Genomic DNA, 22,766 nt, shown 5'->3' on the forward strand with positions numbered 1-22,766 from the left:
CGGTGCACTTGGCTGGTTCCTTGATGGAACCGTCAACATATCCCAGGAGATCAAGCCCAACAAGAGTAGCGTGGACTTGCCGGCACCATACTGGGAAATTCATAGGTGTGAGTTTGATAGGGAAGTGTGTAGTAGCATGAAGCTGGATGACTTCAGTGGTGGCTGGAGCAGTAGCTTGGGTGGTAGACGCCATTGAGTAAGAAGGAAGCAAGGTAGAATATACAAAAAAATGATAGTTTCTTTCGTAGGAGATTTTAAGCTCTGGATACCATGATAAGATTATGAAAACAAGTGATTTATTGATGAATTCATAGGCAGCTATAAATAGCTGAACAAATGAGAAAAGATAGCTAACAGTTATAACAACTAGTTTAATAACTATTATACATGAGCTAGACTACGACTAAATACAACAACAGCAGATACCAGCCACACATATCTTTAACAGAGGATAAGGTTTAGTTACTCGTGTACTACGTTGGGCAAACCCTGAAAGGAGCGGAGATCAATTATTCCCCCCTGGAGAAAGTCACATTCGCTTTGGTAACCACGGTCAGGAAATTAGTGCCCTACTTTCGAGCACACGAAGTCCGTTTGTTGATCGATTTGCCCCTATCCAGTGTTCTGCGTAGCCCGACTTCCTCCAGACGATTATTGAAGTGGGCCATAGAGCTCACTTAGTACGACATCAAATACACTCCCCGGTCATCCATCAAGGCCCAAGCTCTGGCTGATTTCATAGTAGAGTGCACCACTCACCCAGATGACAGACTACCTATTGAGGGGTCGGAGGACGCCGACTGGTGGGAAGTACACACTGATGGCGCGGCTGGTGCACGGCACTACGACGGCGACGTGATGATCACCATGCCCGAAGGCTTTCATTTTTACTACGCATTGCGGTACAAGTTCAGGGGTATCCAATAACGAAGTAAAGTACAAAGGGTCATAGGGGGGCTACGCTTGGCCCTCGCGTTAAAAGCAACCCGGGTACGCGTAAAAACTAACTCCCCACTGGTGGTCAGTCAGTTGAAGGCCGAGTGTGAGACCAAGGAGGAAAGGTTAAAGCTCTACAAGGATGTAACTGAGGGGTTACTGGAAAAGTTAGATGCTCACGAAGTCGTACACGTTCCCGGGAAGAAAATGTAGAGGCCGGCATCTTGTCGAAACTGGCTCTAGGGGGCATACCTCCTCATTTGGTGATGGCTTGTCGCACCGAGGACGTGGAACGACCGAGCACTGAGGCGCTCTCGGTTTGCACAGTCGCCCAGGTGCTCGCTCCCCGCCAGGATTCCCAAGATTAGGCCTAATGGCCTTGGATGGCGGATATGATCAGATACAAATAGAAAGCAAAGCTGCCTGATAATAAGGAAAACACTAACCGCGCAAGGAGGAGAGCACTAACTGCGCAAGGAGGAGAGCTCCGTCCTCCGAATTGGTGGACGGATAGCTATACAAGCGATCTTACGGTGGCCCGCTACTACGCTGCTTGCTCCCCGAGGATGCCAAACTCATAAGAGCGGCGGCGCATCGACAGATCTGCGCAGCCCACCAGGGGGCCAACACCCTGGCCCGGAAGCTCATTATTCTGGAATGCCCGACTTACTAGGCATTTACGAAAAAGGGCACTCGGTCAGCCACCTTCTACACACCGGTCACCACGATCATTCCGTTCGCCTTTGCCTTCTTCTTTTTATTTTTTATTTTTATTTTGTATATAGTTTTGTTTGGATTATTATTATTATTATTATTATTATTATTATTATTATTATTATTTTTTATTATTATTATTATTATTATTATTATTATTATTATTATTATTATTATTATTATTATTTTCCTGTCAAGTTCTGTTAGAATATAATGACCGTGAGGCACAATAATAATATAACCATAATGAAATAATCTTGTATTCTATATTGTTCTAGAATTCTATTACCATCATTAATTATTCCATAATTTACCATAATATTTATTATTATTATTATTATTATTATTATTATTATTATTATTATTATTATTATTATTATTATTATTATTATTATTATTTTTCTGTCAAGTTCTGTTAGCATATAATGACCGTAAGGCACAATAATAATATACCCATAATTAAATATTCTTGTATTTTATATTGTTCTAGAATTTCTATTACCATCATTAATTATTCCATAATTTACCATAATTAAATAATTTGACCAATACAATGAGTTTGGGCAGAAAAATGCTAGAAAGAATATATATATATATATATATATATATATATATATATATATATATATATATATATATATATATAGATATAGATTGTGCTATCGTATTATGAATAGGAATTTTAATGTAGAATTATAGTACGAATAGGAAAGTATGAAAAAATATATTCTATTAGGAATTGTATTACACTATTTTAATGAGGACATTATAAAAAATTCTCTCTCTAGAAAATTCTCTCTAGGGTTTTTGCGTTTCTACTAGGGTTTTTTCCTGGGTTTTCGACGGTGATTTTTCTTCTCTTCCGGTCTGTGGCCGGTGCTGAAACAATGGAAGCCGAACGGAGGGGAGGGTTGGCTGATATGGAAGGAGTCGATCAAGGGCTGTTGGACGATGGACGCCGAGCGATGGACGGTGGTCTGGACGGTCGGCGAACGGGAGAAGGGGGTCTGGGTGATCATCGCCGAACAGTGGAGGAGGGGTTGGACGGACGACGAATCAGTGAGGGGGTGTGGGTGATCATCGCCGAACTGTGGAGGGGGGTTTGATGGGCGACGAACCGGTGGGGGAGGGGGGTTCGGAAGGTAGGCAGCGAACGCCAAGGGGGGTGGTGGGAGATAGGTTTTATGGATTGCATGAAGGCATGCGCCTGGATGAGGGGGTTGGGCGTGGTGAGGGCAGTAGGTTTCCAGGATGGGGTGGGTTGTCGGTGGAGGTTGGCGGGTTGAGGGAGAGGCTGGGAGACGGTAGGGGGCAGGGTGGTGGAGAAGGGCCGGTAACTGGCCGACCGAGGGGGGAGGTGGGTGTGGCGGAATTGACAGATAGGTGGGCGGAGATGGCTTTGATGGAGGAGGAGGGGGCGGTGTTTATGCGGGAAGGTGGGGATGGGGTAGTAGAGGGTGATGGGGAGGAGGAGGAAGAGACTTGGAGGATTGTCGGGCGGGTTTTGACGCAGAAGATGATAAAACTGGACTTTATGAGGCAGGTTCTGGCGTCTGTTTGGAAACCGGTACGTGGAGTACAGGTAACGGAGATTCAAAGGGGTTTGTTCTTGTTTGTGTTTTTCCATAAGACAGATATGGAATACGTGCTGAATGGAGGACCCTGGGCCTTTGAGAATAATGCACTTGTGTGTCAGGAGGTGTTAGATGGGGTGAATCCTATGGATGTAGAGCTGGATAAGATTGACATGTGGGTACAGTTGCATGATATGCCAAAGGGATACACGTCGCATGCAATTCTAGAACAGGCAGGAAATTTTTTGGGCTCTTTTGTTAAACATGATGACCGATTTGAAGGGGCGCCATGGCTAACGTTTCACCCTATTCGGGTGTCAATTTCGGTTGATAGGCCGCTTAGAAGGAGGATGAGGTTGATGAAGAGAGATGGGACTACAGCATGGGTAAATTTTAGATATGAACGGCTGCATAAGTTTTGCTACTTTTGTGGTTGTATGGGTCACTTGCATACTTTCTGCATGCACGCTAGGGAGGCTGGAATTCCGGTCGAAAGGTACCTGTACGGTCCGGATATGCGAGCTGGTGGATCCCGGAGCGCTCCTAGAGCGGTTGGGGATAGCTGGCTTGTTCCGATTGGCGGGAAACCACGACCACTGGGAGTCAAGCCACGTGTGGTGGATGGGGGGATAGGGAAGTGGGGGTGTCACACCCACGAGTATGTCTAAGGATGAGGTGGTGGTGGCTACGGCAAAGCGTCGTAGGCATGGGACGGAGGGGGGAGAGGATAGTGGAAACGATGAGGTAACAATCGCAGCTGTTTCAAAAAACTTGTCCATGGCGGGAGCTGGTGTCCAGCCCCGCCCATCATCATGAGTACTTTGAGCTGGAACTGTCGTGGCTTGGGCAATCCACGCACAGTTCAACAGATTGTGGGCCTAGCGTCCAGTAAGAAGCCTGATTTTGTGTTCTTGATGGAGACCAAGGTACCACGGGTACATGCAGAACGGATCCGGGTTACGCTTGGGTATGAAGGTTTGTTTTATGTTGATAACGAAGGTTTGAGTGGAGGAATGGCGCTTTTGTGGAAGAAGAATAATACGGTGAGACTTTTAAGCTACTCGCAGAGTCATATTGATGTGGAAGTAAGCTTGTTTAATAAGTTATGGCGCATGGCATGTATCTATGGTATCCCCGAACGTGGTAGGCGTGAGGAGACATGGGATTTACTTGGTACTCTCAAGACTAGATCCTTGTTGCCCTGGGTGGTGATAGGGGACTTTAATAATCTACTATACCAGCATGAGAAGAAGGGGGGAAATCCGTATCCTAATAGTGTGTTACGGGGTTTCGGAGATGCTGTGGATGACTGTGGTTTGATGCAAATGCCAATGAGGGGCCACCAGTTTACGTGGCAGAAGGGAAAGGGGACGCCGAATTGGATAGAGGAAAGATTGGACAAGGCTTTAATAACGAATGATTGGGGTCTGCTCAATGAGAATGCATGGTTGGAGAATATTCGAACCCGGGCCTCGGATCACTCGATCTTATTCCTCAGTATTAATGCGATTTGCATGTCAAGGGGAAGGGGGCCGCAGAGATTCAGGTTTGAAATGGCTTGGCTATTAGATGAGGGGTGCAAAGAAGTAGTAGAAACGGCCTGGCAAGAGGGGAGGACGGAGGGATTGCTGCATTGCCAGCAGTTGTGTGGAGAAAAATTAATGCGGTGGAGGGGAGACCAGTTTCATAAATTCGGAAAACGAATTAACCAGCTACAGCGGAGGCAAGATGCCATACGGAGTAGGCGAGATTTGGTAGCGCTAGCTGAGTACCAACAGATTGAGAATTCCATGAAACGAATAGAGGCCTAGGAGGATGTGTTTTGGAGGCAGCGAGCCAAGCAGCACTGGCTACGCGGGGCTAACGCAAATACAAAATTTTATCACAGGTATGCCACTACACGTAGGAAAAAGAATTTTATTTCTAGTATTAAATGTGATGCTGGTAATTGGGTGGAAGGGGATGATATTCATGCTGCTATACAGAATTACTTTGACAATATTTTTGCCTCTAATGGATTGAGTTGTGATGATCCACTTTTTGGGGTCCTAACCCCACGAGTAACGTTAGAGCAGAATATGATGCTTGACCGCCCTTTTGAAACTAATGAGGTTAAAGAGGCTCTTTTTTCAATGTATCCGGATAAGGCACCGGGTCCGAATGGGTTGAACCCGGGTTTCTACCAGCAGTTTTGGGAGATAGTGGGAGGAGATGTATCTGGCTTTATAACGAATGCTTTGAATTCCTGTGTATTCCCCGAGGGATTGAATGATACTAACATTGTTTTGATACCGAAGAAGGAGATGCTCGAGACAGTTGCAGATTTAAGGCCGATTGCGTTGAGTAATGTCATTTACAGAGTTATGGCCAAGATGATAGCAAATAGGATGAAAACACTAATGGGAGGATTGATATCAGAATCCCAGAGTGCTTTTATCCCGGGAAGGCTAATCACTGACAACATCCTGGTGGCAGCAGAGGTGGGGCATTATCTGAATAGAAAGCAATGTGGTATAGTGGGGTGGAGTGCATTGAAGTTAGATATGTCAAAGGCCTATGACAGAATGAAGTGGAACTTTCTAGAAAGGATGCTGACTGTTATGGGTTTTAGTGAGAAGTGGATAAAGCTCATTATGATGTGTGTAACAACTGTTAATTATACTGTAATGGTCAATGGTATAGCAGGGGGCACGTAAAACCAACCAGGGGACTCAGGCAGGGAGACCCTCTCTCTCCGTATTTATTTATTATTTGTGCAGAGGCTCTCTCGATGATATTACAGTATGAACAGTTGGCAGGCTCAATACATGGGTGCAGAGTTGCAAAGGGGGCGCCGCCTGTATCACACCTATTTTTTGCGGATGATAGTCTCCTATTTTTTAAAGCAAATATCCAGGAGGCGGGAGTTATAAGGCAGTGCCTTGCAAGGTATGAGAAATTGTCAGGCCAGGTGGTGAATTATAATAAATCTAATATATGTTTTTCGCAGAAATACCCAGGAGGCTGACAGGGCACAGGTAGCGGATTGTCTGGGGGTGGTGCAAGCACCCAATTTTGAGAAATATTTGGGCCTACCTTCCTTTGTAGGGAGAAATAATAGCTGTTTTTTTTGTATGTGGAGGAAAAGATCAGGCAACGAATTGGTTCGTGGAGTAAAAAGTTACTTTCTCAGGCTGGTAAGGAAGTATTATTGAAAAGTGTAGCGCAATCTATGCCTACCTATTCGATGAGTGTTTTTTTGTTACCTGAGACAGTTTGTCAGTCAATTGAGCGAACTATGAATAAGTATTGGTGGGGGAATGGAAGAGAAAGGGGAATACATTGGAAGGCATGGGACAGGTTGTGCATACCAAAGAAGTATGGTGGTATGTGTTTTAAAGAACTAAGGGCTTTTAATCTAGCTATGCTGGGTAAACAGGCATGGCGATTTTTAACAGACCCAGGAACACTCGTAGCTAAAATCTATAAGGCAAGGTATTATCCCACAACCAGTTTTACAGATGCAACTATTGGTAATTGCCCAAGTTACTGTTGGAGAAGTATAATGGCAGGCCATGCAATGGTAGTCTCAGGGTGCGAAGGAGAATTGGGAATGGACAAACAACTTTAATATGGGGGCACCCGTGGTTACGAGATAATCCTAGCCCATTGATTCAAACAGAAATGCCACAGGAATTGAGAGAGGCACGAGTTGCAGGATTAATTGATTTACAGACTCATACCTGGGATCCACATATTTTGTCTGATTTATTTATTCCTGAAGATGTGGAGCGAATAAATATGATCCCTATTAGTCCTGAGTATGAGGACTCATGGTATTGGATGAGTGACCAAAAGGGGACATATACAGTAAAGAATGCCTATAGGCATATTGTGGGTGATTATGAGAATAATCCTGCGAATTTTGATAAATGGGTTGCAATGTGGAAAATAAAAGTCCCACCCAAATGGAAAACTTTCTTGTGGAGAGCCATATGTGACATTTTGCCAACAACCCTTAACTTGATATTTAAAAGGGTGGAGGTGGACCCAACCTGCCCAATGTGTTGTTTAGATCATGAAGATGTGTTACATGCTTTAGTGCTCTGTGAATATTCTAGACTTGTTTGGAATATAACACACTTGCCTATTATTAATATTGTTGCAGACTCTTTTACAACATGGCTAAAAGGGGCTATGGCGGCCATGACGGAGGAGCAGACCCGGTTAATGGTAGCAGTATTATATTATATTTGGAGAATCCGGAATTCAGCTGTCTGGAAGGGATCAATGATGCGGCCTGCCCAATTAGCCAGAGCAGCCACCGTAGCACTGCAGGCGTACGGCGCTGCCCATGTCCGCCGAACCGAGCCGGCAGCGGTATCGGAGCACTTAAACGGTCCAGGGGAGGGCGGTCTACGGTGTTATGTGGACGCGGGTTTCCGGCACGACACGGGCGAGGCTACATACGGCATGATAATAATAGCGGCAGATGGCTCGTTTGTGGCAGCAAGGAATGACAAATTACCAATTTGTTTTTCACCACTTATGGCGGAGGCCCAGGCATACAAGGAAGCTCTGTCTTGGCTACATGAACGGAACAACACATCAGTAAGTTTACTCACGGATTGCATGGAATTGGCTACGATTATCCGACACCATCACACGCCGATCCATTCGTACGTTGGGGTCACAATTGACCAGTGCAGAACGTTTATGTCGTTATTTAATTGTATTACTTTGGATTACATCTCTAGGCAGGTTAATTTACATGCGCATACTTTAGCTACGTTAGCATGTACTGGGATGCTATCCCACCTGACGCTATTTCGGCTTTGATTCATTAATACAATCGCAAGATTGACCTTCAAAAAAGTATTACACTATTTTATAATATTAGAATAGGAATTTTAACCTAGAATTATAGTATGAATAGGAAAGTAGAAAACAATATATTTTATTAGAAAATAAGATTTTCCAGGAATTGGGGAGGAAGTTAAAGTTCAAGATTTTGTTTAGAAGTATATATAGTATACATAGATATAGATGTGGATTAATTTCTTTGGAATAAATGATTTTGAAATGGAAATAAAGCAGACTCTTAAAATGTTTTCGAGCATTATATTATAAGTAAATAATTTACTGCATGTATTTACTCAATTTTTATTTCATTCATTTTTTTCCAATTTAAATTTAAAAATATGACAAAAATTTTACCTCTAAAAATATACTTATCAATATAATTATCATTTTACTATGCCGATGCATGTCAATTCTATAAATATTGGTAAATTATATCGTGCACTAAGGCACACAAGGCACACATATTGCGAGTCCTGAGACACACAATGCATTGTGAGCCTGGTGCATAATATAAGGATTGAATATATGTGGCTATGCAACAAATATGGCATCAAAATAAGCATTATCTTTTCCTTCTATTATTTTATTCCTTTTCCATCATCTTCCCTCCCCCTCTCTCTCTCTTGCATATTTCAGTAGCAGGAGCAAACTCCATCCAGATAAGTCATATCAGGTATAAATTAAACACCCTTTAATTTTCTCTGTTGAATTTGTTGATGATCTCTAATATTAATTTGTTGAGATTAACAAGAGAATAAGAAACAATAATAATAATAATAATAATAATAATAATAATAATAATAATAATAATAATAATAGCAAAATAGAAAAGTAAAAGTCTTTTTTATACTCTCATCAACTGAATATTGATTAACAAACTATATATATCTACCATGGCCAACTCAAAGCTTTTCTTTCTTCTCCCTCGGCTTTTCATTGCTGCCGTCGTCCTTACCATGCAGACAGCCATGGCGGATGACCCTCTCCGCTATAAGGCACTACCTTTATACATATTATAGAGTATATATAAAGATATCTATCCCTAGCTACCTACAATTTTATTATTACTTTATTTCTTACTCATTGAATTAGTTAATAGTTTTCTAATATTGATAGATGCAGAGATAGAGCGACTGCATGTGAGGATAAGAGATGTGTGGGTGAGATCATCTGGCCGAGAAATGAAGATAAGCTTCCAGATTCTTCATTATTTATATATATATAAAAAACTAATGTATGAATTACATCTCAAATGTGAGAGTGTGGGTGAGATGATCTGGCCAAGAAATGAAGATAAGCTTCCAGATTCTTCATTATTTATATATATAAAAAACTAATGTATGAATTACATCTCAAATGTGAGAGTGTGGGTGAGATGATCTGGCCAAGAAATGAAGATAAGCTTCCAGATTCTTCATTATTTATATATATAAAACTAATGTATGAATTACATCTCAAATGTGAGAATGTTTATGCAGATTACATGTGCGACTGAGGCTCAATCTCATGACTGAGAGAGGTCACTAATGTCATCTAAGCACATAATGTCTAGTAACTCAGTTATATAAATTATTTGCGATCCTAATTTATTTGTATGGAAGATATATTTTCTGTGTAGATATATATCAATTTTTTCATCTTGGCATAAAAAGAAAAGATAATATCACTGGTTGAATATTGAAAACCTCTTTATAGACGACATGGATAGTAGCAATAGAATCTTGTCCATCCTCGTCTATATATATATATATATATATATATATATATATATATATATATATATATATATATATATATATATTCACTTCCTCTTTTAATTGCCATATAATTAACATAGTCATGCAATAATGTAGTAACAATCTTCTTTGTGCAAAGTATTCTCAAAATAGTTTGCCCATTGCATTACTATTTTCTCTTAAAATCAATGAGTTCAGATCCATATATATCTCATATAATACCTATATTATAGTTAATCTGTTTCCTGCTCGAAATAGTTAAACGGGGATTATTTTTAATTTCTAGCCAAATACTAATATTCATTTCCTTTTTCAATTTGCATAATTTCCGTGCCATTTTTTATCTTAGACAATTACAGGGCGTTTGTTTGGAGGGAATTTAAATTCCATTCTCACTTAATTCCCACCTAATTACAATTTCCTCATTTTCATGGAATTAAAATCCCACCCCCCCCCCCCCCCCTTCCCCCCGATTTTAATTCCATAGATTTTAGGAAGAAAAAAAATAATCATTAGAGAAAATTACCCCTCCCACTTTTTAACTTAAAATTGATGCCCACAACAACAATAAGTATTTTGGATTTTATATTACTTATTCCCTTTCAATTCCAATATATACCAAATATTGGAATTGAAATTCTCAGTAATTATATTCCTATAAAGCAAACACTGAAATTTAAATTTTCACTTTATTCCTAGTAATTCGTCTCCCATGGAATTGCAATTTCTTTCCCACATAATTCTCTCCCTCCAACCAAACGCCCTGTTATTATTTTGTTACTATATATAAATTAATTAATTATTATTAATAGATTTTTTAAATATTTTCAGTCAATTATTAATAACATATTCATTTTTTAATTTATCTATACTAGCCATTTCCTTTTTCATTTGAATCAATTTGTGATCATTTTTAATTTTTAATCAAGTATTAATATTCATTTCGTTTTTCAATTGGCATAATTTTGGTGTCATTTTTATTCTCAGTCAATTATTCTTTTTTATTACATATTAATTAGTTAATTATTAATAACGGATTTATTTTTAATATTTTCAGTCAATTATTAATTTTTTTTACCAATTAATTAATATTCATATTAGTTTGAGTGGAAAAGTTGAAGATGAGGACTTTAATATTATTATTATTATTATTATTATTATTATTATTATTATTATTATTATTATTAATCTAGAATTGTATTAGGAATAGGAAAGTAGGAAAGAATATATTGTATTATGAATTGTATTACCATATTTTAATATACAATTGTACTACGAATAGTAATTGTATTACCATATTATTATAATATTGCGTAAACCTTAATAGTATAGGAGTCTTTTGGGCGGGAAGTTAAAATAGAGAATTTTGTTTTTATATATAGTATAGATTAGTATTATTATAAATTATACTATATTATTTCATAATAATAATAGCAACAATAACAACAAAAACAACAACAACAACAAAAACAACAACAACAACAACAACAACAACAATAATAATAATAATAATAATAATAATAATAATAATAATAATATTGTTATTATTATTATTACGAATGTCCTTATATATATTTTTTACATTTAACCGCTAATAGTAAAAAGTTAATATTACCAAACATCTAATAGTCTATTAACAATACATAAGAATTATCAAAAGTACATATTCTCAATACTTTACAATATTATAGAACTCAAACCTATAATATACATCCAAAAAATAATGAAAAACTCAAGAGATATGAAAAACTTCTTCATGGACTCCAACCACCAAATTAGCTATATATGTCCATACTTGAACTCCCTTCAAAAGAATAATTCAACCATCAAAACAGTTTGATTACAATCCAATCACCTACTTAGAAGAATATGTGCTTGGGAATTTTGAAAATTCATTGATTACATGAGCTTTACAAAATCTTAGAAAGGCTTATGTTCAACCAGTAGCTCAAAGTAAACAATCTTATGTGCCACCGGACACAATTGTCTTTGAAACCCAATAACAAAAAAAAAAAAATATATATATATATATATATATATATATATATATATATATATATATATATATATATATATATATATATATATATATATATATATATATATATATATATATATATATATATATATAATACCACCCGTCATCATGGCTATACAGACCAGACACTTCAACCACATAAATTATAATCAATGAGTTTCCTTCAAGCTTACAATGAGGGCCCTTTATTCTGTGATGTTTGGGTTGATGAGAACTCATTCAGAAGGAATTATAATCAATGAGTTTCCTTCAAGCTTACAATGAGGGCCCTTTATTCTGTGATGTTTGGGTTGATGAGAACTCATTCAGAAGGCGTCTCTTTTATCACTGAACTATCACCCACAACCTCACCATTGCCAATCTATTGATACATTAAGTTATTAAATGATTTGAATCTAATAGAATAAATTTTTCAGTGGTGTACTGGAGATCGAAGAGCACAATTCCCTAAATATTATTGTTCAAAATAATAGAATCGATCTTAATACACTTGAAAAAAGCAGATTTGTATATTACAGAATACTTGAAATTTATTGTAAAATGTGATACATATAAAAGAGGAAAAAACTACACAATACTTGAACCATACTAAGTCATTACTTTATTCTTCAATCCAACACTATGCCTCAACATCAACCTAATAATAAAAGCAATTAGTTATAGATTGAAATAAGATTTTTTTTTAAAGATTAAAACTGTTAATCTGTTATTACCGAATAGAATTGAGAATGATGATCATCACCAACGCCATGCCTGGCTGGAATACTTTCTGCAATATGTGAAAACTCAAGAGAAACAACTGTAATAGAAAACAGTTAATAAATAAATATAAAATGAAACTAAAACATGAATCATTTTATACTGCAACATTAAAAAAAAAAAAAAAAAAACATAAACTGCATAATCACCAAAAAAGAACTTGTAATCCTTACTTCACCTATCGAAACTAAAGTTAATAGAATAGAATGCTCCAAATTGAAAATCCAAGCTCCAAATTGCTCTTCCACATTCTTCTGTTTCAGTTTTGGTGATAGACTACTGGGTTTTGTGCTATATTTATTGGTGATTTAGGATTGTTTGACTACAACATGGAGTTGGGATATTGAGTTTGATTTTAACTGTGAATTAAGCGTGCATGTTTTTAAGGATTTTTTTTATTTAAATCTTAATAATTTAGCCAGGAAGTTGAGTTTTAATGAAATTTTGAAATTTAGTAAATTTAACAGAGAATTAACGGAGAATTATAAAACTAATAAGGAAGAATATAATTTTTAACGGGAAAAAGAATAATATAATATTATTGAATAGAAATATGAATTTTAATATTGTTGTATTGCTAATATTATGTTTGACTATTTTACTACTCAATCACCCCTTTCTGACTGACATATGTTCAAATATTATATATATATACATATAATAATAATAATAATAATAATAATAATAATAATAATAAAGATAACATTAACAATAATAATTATAATATATGTTGCTTCCTATTTTTAGTATTTGTACTGTCAGATTTATTTGTCACGCATGGAGCATTATAATAGTGTTTTAATATTGTCTAATTGTATTGCAAATAGAAATTTTAATATAGAATTATAGTATGAATAGAAAAGTAGCAAAAAATATATTTTATTAGGAATTGTATTACACTATTTTACAATATTAGAATAGGAATTTTAATGTAGAATTATAGTACGAATAGAAAAATAGGAAAGAATATATTCTATTAGAAATTGTATTACATTATTTTACAATATTAGAATATGAATTTTAATGTAAAATTATAGTACGAATATATAGAAAAATAGAAAATAATATATTAAAATTTGAGGATTTTGGGGAGAAGTTAAGTGGAGGATTTTAGTTATATATATATATATATAGTATAGATAGATAGATTGTATTTACCCGTTATCACGTGGAACAACATCTAGTATACACTAAACCCACTAAACTTAAAATTTATTTACCTCATTGTAGAACACAATATAAATACTTACATATTTTAATTGAAGAAGAATTTGACTTTAGAAGCAAAAATGACAAGTCAGATATTACTTTGGATTAAGGACATAGTGAACTATAACTTCAAATATTCTAGTTTGTTATAGTTTTTTTCCCGTTTATTGCATATAATAAATTACTTATTTTGATGTCTCATTGAATTCATGCCGTAGTGCATATGTGGCGATACATGAGATGTGAACTTACTCAATTGCCCAAGACAATTTTTACAATGCAAGATTTTCTGTCAAATTCAATAGACTCTGTTAGTGGCCTACTTGTAAATAATTAAAGGTGAAAAAGTGACTTGAGTAATAATTTTAGAGTTAATACCTCTAATGGTCCTCCGAGTATTAAGGTATTACCAGGTGTGGTCCTCCGAGTTTAAAACGACCACGAGATGTCCTCCAAGTTTAAAAAAATAACCACTCGTGGTCCTCCGTTAGGTTTGGTGTCAAATGGACGTTAAGTGTGAGGGCAAACCTGTTATTTCCACTACGAGAAAGAGTTAATTCCTATACGTGTATCCCACTTTTCCTTTTACTCCATGAATGTTGTATGCTTGATTAAGAAAAAGTGGTGAAAGTGGATATACAAAATGATCTACTGACAGTGACCGGGAAACTGGACGTGAAGGCGATGGTGGAGGATTTGAAGAAGCATCTAGAGGGGAAAATGTTGCAGACATACCATTGCTATGAACGAAGAAGAAAGAAATATAGGTGAAAATACAACTTTGTCCTCAGACTTAACGCCCCTTTGACAACAAACCTAACTGATGACCACGGGTGATAATATTTTTAAACTAGTAGGACGTCTAGTGGTCATTTTAAAGTCGGAGGACCACAACTGGTAATACCCTAATACTCAAAGGGCCATTGGAGGGATTAACTCATACGAGAAATGACCAGTTTGCCCTCACACTTAACGCCAATTACACCAATCCTAACGGAGGACCACAGGTGGTTATTTTTTAAAACTCAGAGGACATCTCGTGGTCGTTTTAAACTCGGAGGACCACACCTGGTAATACCCTAATACTCGGATGACCATTGGAGGTATTAACTCAATAATTTTAAAACCGAGTCTACAATACAAGCATAATTAAATAATTAAAATTGTTGTTTTTCCTATCAAGCGATCTCTCACTCGATCCTTGATAGATACCCCAAATTAGCCGCCTGGATTAGAGGTCAGACAAGACAGCCAGACCAAGAGATGGCTCATTACTTAACAAGGGGAGGGTCGCTAGGGACCCCTTAGTCACGATGCGAGGCGTCTCACAATGGCCATCAAGCACTCTTAAAGTGGCCAGCCCGCTAGCCGATGCATCCCCGGGCGGGCTCTTGGATGCACCATGGTTGGGCGACCAGTCACGGTGGCCGGCGTGTCCCCGACCGGACACCCATGGGATTCAGGCGGGCGACCAGGCCGCGCGGGCGGTGAGTCCCTGATCGTATGTCTTTCCAGTACTCGGTCGAGCGACCAAGCTCTACAAACGGGACCATTCCCGACCGGCCACACACCAGAAACGCGTTCAGCGGATTCTACGGAAGTGATCTTCTCTCATTAGGCAGCTTCCTTGATTAGTTCATGCGGAAAAGGTAGTAAGTTGACAGCACGTCAGCCCTATTCCCCTTTAGGCCTACTTACCATGTATGAAACCTACATCTATGTATAAATATCCCCTGAGATCATCATGTAGGGAGTCGACGCTTTGAGGGCCAAACCCTAGAGAAATAATATCACATTATTCTCTCTTTATTACTTCACCTTTATTTTCACTATCTCGCATAAACATTATTATTCCATTATTCGATAGTATTGGCCTGCCGAACAGCCATCAAAGTTGTAAAAACCAACAATCCTAATTATAATTATTAGGTGTTTTAAAAAAAAAAATAAATATTTTAAAATAAATCTTATTTCAAATAATGTGGATTAATTTCTTTGGAATAAATGATTTTGAAATGGAAATAAAGCAGACTCTCAAAAGTTTTCGAGCATTATAAGTAAACAATTTACTGTATTTACTCAATTTTTATTTCATTTTTTTTTTCAATTTAAATTTAAAACTATGACAAAATATTTAGCTCTAAAAATATACTTATCATTTTAATGTGCCGATGCATGCCAATGCTATAAATATATGTGGCTATGCAACAAAGAGGGCATCAAAATAAGCATCATCTTTTCTTTCTATTATTTTATTCCTTTTCCATCATCTTCCCTCCCTCTCTCTCTCTCTTGCATATTTCAGTAGCAGGAGCAAACTCCATCCAGATAAGTCATATCAGGTATAAATTAAACACCCTTTAATTTTCTCTCCTTGTTGAGTTTGTCGGTCATGTCAACGTTAACAATGCTCTGATAAGATTAACAAGAACAAGAAATATTAATAATGACAAAAAGAAAAGTAAAGAAGGTTTTTTTATACCACTGATTTTATTTTTGATGGACTTTGTGAGCATCTCATTTCACTTCACTCCGTGAATCTCATCCCAAAATTAAGTCCATTTTCATCAGCAAGCACAAAATGAATTGACACAAACTCGTATTCGTAATCAGAGACAAACTCGACCGTTTATATTAAGTAGGACTAACAAAAAAAAAAAAAAATCTTCTCAAAATTATTGTTCTCAGGTGATTCGGTCTTGGGCAAATGGAGAACCAAGATTCCTCAGTAGTAGAAGAAGGGAAATGGTGGGGAAGTAAACAACTGCAACAAATCAATGGCTTTTGGTTCATCCCACGTGTGGTCCCTGCAGTTCAACGGGTCCTAGCCGAGTTCAACCCACACCCTAATGATGTAATCTTGGCTTCATTTCCCAAAACCGGCACCACATGGCTCAAATCTTTGCTTTACTCAATCATCTATCCATCCTGTCTTGATTCCCTAATCAAGCACAACCCCCACGATCTTGTTCCTTTCCTTGAAATGCGAGTCTTCAATGAAGGATCACCACCCTACATCATGCCACCACCCAACGCTAAAACTAACATTTTCAGTACCCATATTCCATATCAATTGTTAGGCAAAACCTTTGAATCCTCGGGTTGTCGTGTGGTTTATGTTGCCAGGAACCCAAAGGACACCTTGAATTCCCTCTGGCATTATGTGAATAAGTCGAAGGTAGCCGAGGAAGGAGCGTGGGGGTTGGAAGAAGCTGTAGAGAAATTTTGTCAGGGAATTGTACCTTTTGGATCTTACTATGACCATGTGTTGGGGTATAAATTGGCGAGTTTAAAGAACCCTAATAAAGTGTTCTTTATTACATATGAAGAGCTAAAGAATGACACAAAAACTCACGTCAAAAGATTGGCTGAGTTTTTGGGTTGTCCTTTTGCTGAAGAGGATAATAACAAAGTGGAGGAGATAGTGAGGAGTTGCAGCTTTGAGGTTTTGAGCAATCATGAAGTTAACAAGTCTAAGGATTCTCGAACTGTTTGGACGATGGCAATAGCTACTAATGCCTTGTTTAGAAAAGCAATTGTTGGTGATCATAAAAAGTACTTAAATGATGAGAGTATTAAAAGAATTGATGCACTCACAAAAGAGAAATTTCACAATTCCGGTATTGGTTATGCAGTTTGATTAGTTTCTTTGTTTGTGTGGCATATGTAAGAGCATATATAGAAATTAGAGTGTTTCTTCACTCTTATTGTTTTTTTTTTTTTTTTTTTTTTTTTTTTTTTTTTTTTTGTATATTCAAGGTTTTTACCGTGGACACAGTAATTGGATTATAGACACCTTTTTTTTTAGTGAGACAACTGGCTTGAAAATTTATAATTGTTTCCTACCCAAAGCCAAGAATCAACTTGTGTGAGAGTGTTTAAATTGTTATATTTCGTTGCTTTTGTTGGCTTGTAGCATATGTAAATGTTGGTAACTATTAATTATAAAAATGTAATCATTCCATGGTTATGGATTTTGCAATTTAAAAATCATATTTGTAATATTGATAAGGCAATTTCTATCAGAGGGTCCACATTGCATTATAGATCTTGAATTGAAACAACGAGGTACATAATTAATTCATACTCATTAGGTACAGAATTTCATATATAACACAAAACACAAATAATCACAACACAAACACATAACATAGCATTATGGACCCAGCTAGATTAGAAAGATGAGGTACATATTTCGTACACGTAAGATATAGAATTTCATAATACAATACACAAAAATAATAATACAAGATACATACACATGTTATATTTACTTATTTTTTAAATCTGATTTAGGTACATATATAATTTGTATTCATGGGCACTAAAATATAATTCACAACACAAGTCACAATTACTAATTTGTTTCAAGTATAAAATTTTATAACTCAAAATACAAAAAAATACATGAACCAAGGTCCATAGTGCACTATGAACCCTGGTCCATGGCATAAGGATTGTATTGATAAGGTTGGATACACAACAGCTTCTTAATTAATTTCCAGGATATACAATTTTCTAGAGTTAATTCCATTTTTAATCTACTATTATAGGGGTTATTTCAATTTTAGTCCACCATTATTTATCTTGTCACATTACGACCACGGTTATAATAAGTGTTCTAATTTTAGTCTACCATTAACATTTCCGTCTCATGGCCGTGTATTCCTAAGTATTTCAGTCATCTATGATTGACGCTTCTCTTTTAACCCTTTAGCCCCTTCTTCCCATCCGATATCATGTTTGACTATGGAAATTAGACAATTAATCCAAAAGCTAAAATTGAATTTCAATCAAGCATAATCGACGCAACGAAACATCGATTCCTACATTCTTCCAAACAAATCCCAACCAAATTCCAAGCAAATGTGGCGTGCGCTATCATGAAGCTCGGCGGCGCGTCGGCGTTCATCGGCAAGGTCGGGGACAATGAGTTCGGGCGAATGCTGGTGGGTATTCTGAAGCGGAGCTGAACACGGCGATCATCATGGGGGCGAAGATCTTCCACTACGGCTCAATAAGCCTCATCTCGGAGCCGTGCAGGTTGGCACACATGGCGGCGATGAAGGTGGCCAAGGCCGCCGGCGTTCTGCTGTCGTACGATCCCAACGTCCACCTCCCGCTCGGGTCGTCGGAGGACGCCGCAAGAAGCGGCATCATCATGAGCATCTGGAAGGAGCCGGATTTCATCAAGGTTAGCGACGATGAAGAATTTATATTTTTACAAATTGTCTATTATAGTTTAGGCACTACCTTTATATTATAAAATATTACAGTATATATAAAGATATCTAGCTACCTACAATTTTATATTACTTTATTTCTGTGTTGAGTCTACAAGCATTGGTTGACTTCTTCTTTGTACTCTATTCATATTCAACTTTGCTTATCAATGTACAGTTTTATATATTCTCTACAAATTGACAATTACAGTTCGGCCAGTACTACATTTTGGAACTTAAGATTGGGGTTCAACCTTTGGAAGAATGATATGATATAAATTCTTTTCAGCATAGTGCGATTGGAATAATGCTCAATAATTTTTTTTTAAATAAGTATTTTAAAGTATATCAATGCAAGATTATATTGAAATTGTTTATGCATAGATAATTGAATGTTGAATTTGTGTATTTAAGTAGGCAATTCTAAGTTTATAAATGCAAGATAATATAGTCAAGATTGATTATAATTATCAATAAAATAATTGTATAGGTATGGTTAAAACTAAATAGGGACATAAATGAGAGCAAATAAAAATTAGGACATAAAATATTAAATTAAATATATACTAATATTGAAGAGCTAATTGCTGATTGCCAAACAAGGACAGTGCGAGGTAGTTTTTCACTTCAATTTGTTGTGTGATTTGAATACACTTTTGTCAATAAATCCCCGAAATAGTTAATATGATTGACTTAATTATATATTTTTTATTTTTTTAAAATAATAATAATAATAATAATAATAATAATAATTATTATTATTATTATTATTATTATTATTATTATTACTAGTACTAGTAATTCACCTGCGCGATGCACGGAAAAAAATTATAGTATTATAAATATAAATAAAAAATAGAAAAACTAAAATATATTAAATTGTTTAATATAATAATATTTTTGAGCTTTCATTGGTCAAGTATTTATTATTTTTATAGAATACAAAATTACAATTAAAATTAAAATTAAAATTTTGTATGGTTAATATAAAATCTAATTGTGTGCATATTCAAATAAATTTATAGAGAGAATTTACATAATTACATTTATTTATTCTTAATTGTATTTCATCTATATTATAATTTTCACAATACAAATAATAACTAAGATAACTACATTTAGAAAGCAAATTTTAAATTTTGTATGAGTAAATTTAAACTCTAATTACCAGGACTATGTGGTCCAATGGTATCCGGGTTGGACTTCCATTTGGAAGATTATGAGTTCGAGCCTCAGTGGAGGCGTTATTGGTTCTTTGTGTTTTAATAGGTTGAGAAAGTATGTGAACAGATACTACAATGTAATAGAGCCAATAGCTTTCAAAAAAAAAAAAATTTAAACTCTAATTGAACACATTTTTTATATGATTATATAATATATAGCTATTTTATTTTTTCAAAAGTACATTTTTTATATGATTATATAATATATAGCTATTTTATTTTTCAAATGATGAGTGTGTGTGTGTTTTTTTTGTTTTTTGTTTTTTTTTTTTTTTATAATAAAGGATGTTGTGCCATTAATTGTAACATAATAATTAACAATATTATTATGGCCTTGTGAAAATTAAATGTTGATTATCACCATTTAATTTTCACAAGACCATATGGCTTTATTATATATAGGATTTTCACCCGTGCAATGCACGGAATGGAATTATTGGAATATATTAAGAATATTTAAATCGATATATAATTATTTAAGAGTTAATTTTACCAGATGTCGCATATCTTTCCTGACAATTCCAAATTTAATCCTAGACTATAGTTTTTAATTATTACGATTTATACTATGTTATAATTCTTACGTTAATATTCTTACTATTATTATTAACACTTAATTATTTTAAGATATTATTTTTACCACTTATATTATTATTATTATTATTATTATTATTATTATTATTATTATTATTATTATTATTATTATTATTATTATATTATTATTATTAGTTTCTTTTCAAGTTTTGTTAGTATATAATGGCCGTGAGGCAAACAATAACAATATAACCATAATTATATATTCTTGTATTGTATTTCGTGAGTCACAATAAAAATATAACAATAATTAAATATTCTTCAATTCTATATTCTTTTAGGATTTCTATTACCATCATTAATTATTCTCTAATTTACCAAAATTAAATAATTTGACCAATTATAAAGAGAGATTATTAAATAACGCACGGGACAATTTTTTAATACAAAATTTAAAAATTCATTAATAAAACATAAGGTTCTCATAGTTTTTCCTTAGAAACTATTTTTTTTTTTTTTTTGAAACAAAACAACTTTGCATTACTGATTTAACAAGTTGGAAATACAAGCCGGTGGAATTAAAGATCATGAGCTCGAGACAACCGATGAACCAGTTGCCCTTGCTAACACGTGGGCTACTCGATTCGCTGATCTCCTGATATGGCGAACTGACACATTCCCAATATCCTTAGCAATCAACTGGCATTGCTTAACAATCGTACCTACATAAGAATAATCTACCAAACGAGAATTGAAAGCAATACAAAAATTTAAACAATCTGACTCAATTATTACTTAGAAACTATTTAATAAAGCATTTTTTTTTAGAAATTGGTGGGCCAAACCGCCTACACCAGTTTGCGGAGGATAGATCTCGAAAAAATACGCGATTTCAAAAAAATATTTGTCCAAAACGGACAACCGAGCTGCCGAACTTTTGACACTTCACAACTTTAACCCATAATTATTATACGAATGGGAAAGTAGAAATCAATATATTTTATTAGGAAGAGATAGTATAGATTATTATTGTTATTATTATTATTATTATTATTATTATTATTATATTATTATTATTATTATTATTATTAGTATTATTATTATTATTATTATTATTATTATTATTATTTTTGAAACCAAAGGAAATATCATTACTGAGCCAACAGGCCGGAAATACAATCAGGTGGTACAACGGACCAAGAACCTGAGCCAGACGAAGAATCGGTTGTCCGTGCAGGAACATGAGCCACACGATTTGCTGATCTCCTAACATGGCGAACCACAACGTCCCCCATGTCTCTAGCAATTTGTTTACATTGCTTCACGATTAGATCTACACAAGACAAATCTAAGTTGTAGGAATTAAAAGCATTACAAAAAAACTAAACAATCTGATTCAACAATCAACTGGTTATGACCCAAACTGTGAAGCCATTCTAAACTCTTTTTAACTGCACAAGCCTCTGCCATTAAGGGATCACGGTAACAGGTCAACCAACCATTCCTTGCTGCCACAAAGTGCCCCATATGATCTCGGATCACCGCCCCGAAGGCTACACCGACAGACGAGAGCGTCGCGTCGATGTTGCACTTCAACCAGTTCGGCGCTGGGGTTCCCACTTCGCATCGTCATCGTGAATTTGCTCAATAGTGGTCTCCCGTCTATAATTCTCGTTCCAGGCAGTTACCAACAGCTCAATCTGATTATGCATAACCTCCACAGTCCATACCTTGTTTCTCCAAATTCTATCGTTCCGTGTTGTCCAGATCATCCATAAAACCGCAGCCATTCGTATCGTCTTTTCTCTACGCATGCCATTAAGTAGCTCCGCCATGTAAGTCTAGATCGACCTACCTTGCAGCCCTTCATCTCTCGTCCACAGCTGCCGAGCAAAACAACACTCTCCAAATAGATGTTCAGCAGTTTCAGTGTCGTACGTGCATAGCGGACATCCTCCCCCAATCCAAACACTCTTTAG

At 35.8% G+C, this 22,766-nt stretch overlaps 2 protein-coding genes and 1 long non-coding RNA gene across 3 annotated transcripts; all 3 read left to right on the forward strand.

Annotated features, from left to right (window-relative positions):
- Positions 1-2,851: 2,851 nt before the first annotated feature.
- LOC109163408 lies at positions 2,852-3,892 on the forward strand. Its single transcript, XM_019312149.1, has one exon. It carries the CDS (start codon positions 2,852-2,854, stop codon positions 3,890-3,892), a length of 1,041 nt encoding a protein of 346 aa, XP_019167694.1.
- A 4,744-nt stretch (positions 3,893-8,636) lies between these two features.
- On the forward strand, positions 8,637-9,645 carry LOC109163442. Its single transcript, XR_002051270.1, has 2 exons — positions 8,637-8,739; positions 9,183-9,645. It is a non-coding gene; the product is annotated as an uncharacterized LOC109163442 (long non-coding RNA).
- Positions 9,646-16,044: 6,399 nt separating this feature from the next.
- Positions 16,045-17,501, forward strand: LOC109163438 (cytosolic sulfotransferase 17-like). The gene is made up of 2 exons (XM_019312185.1): positions 16,045-16,150; positions 16,497-17,501. The coding sequence occupies exon 2, from the start codon at positions 16,516-16,518 to the stop codon at positions 17,446-17,448; it is 933 nt and encodes a 310-aa protein (XP_019167730.1). The 5' UTR covers positions 16,045-16,150; positions 16,497-16,515; the 3' UTR covers positions 17,449-17,501.
- Positions 17,502-22,766: the final 5,265 nt, after the last annotated feature.

Source organism: Ipomoea nil, unplaced genomic scaffold, assembly GCF_001879475.1.
Source record: "Ipomoea nil cultivar Tokyo-kokei standard unplaced genomic scaffold, Asagao_1.1 scaffold3025, whole genome shotgun sequence".
Classification (NCBI taxonomy): Eukaryota; Viridiplantae; Streptophyta; class Magnoliopsida; order Solanales; family Convolvulaceae; genus Ipomoea; species Ipomoea nil.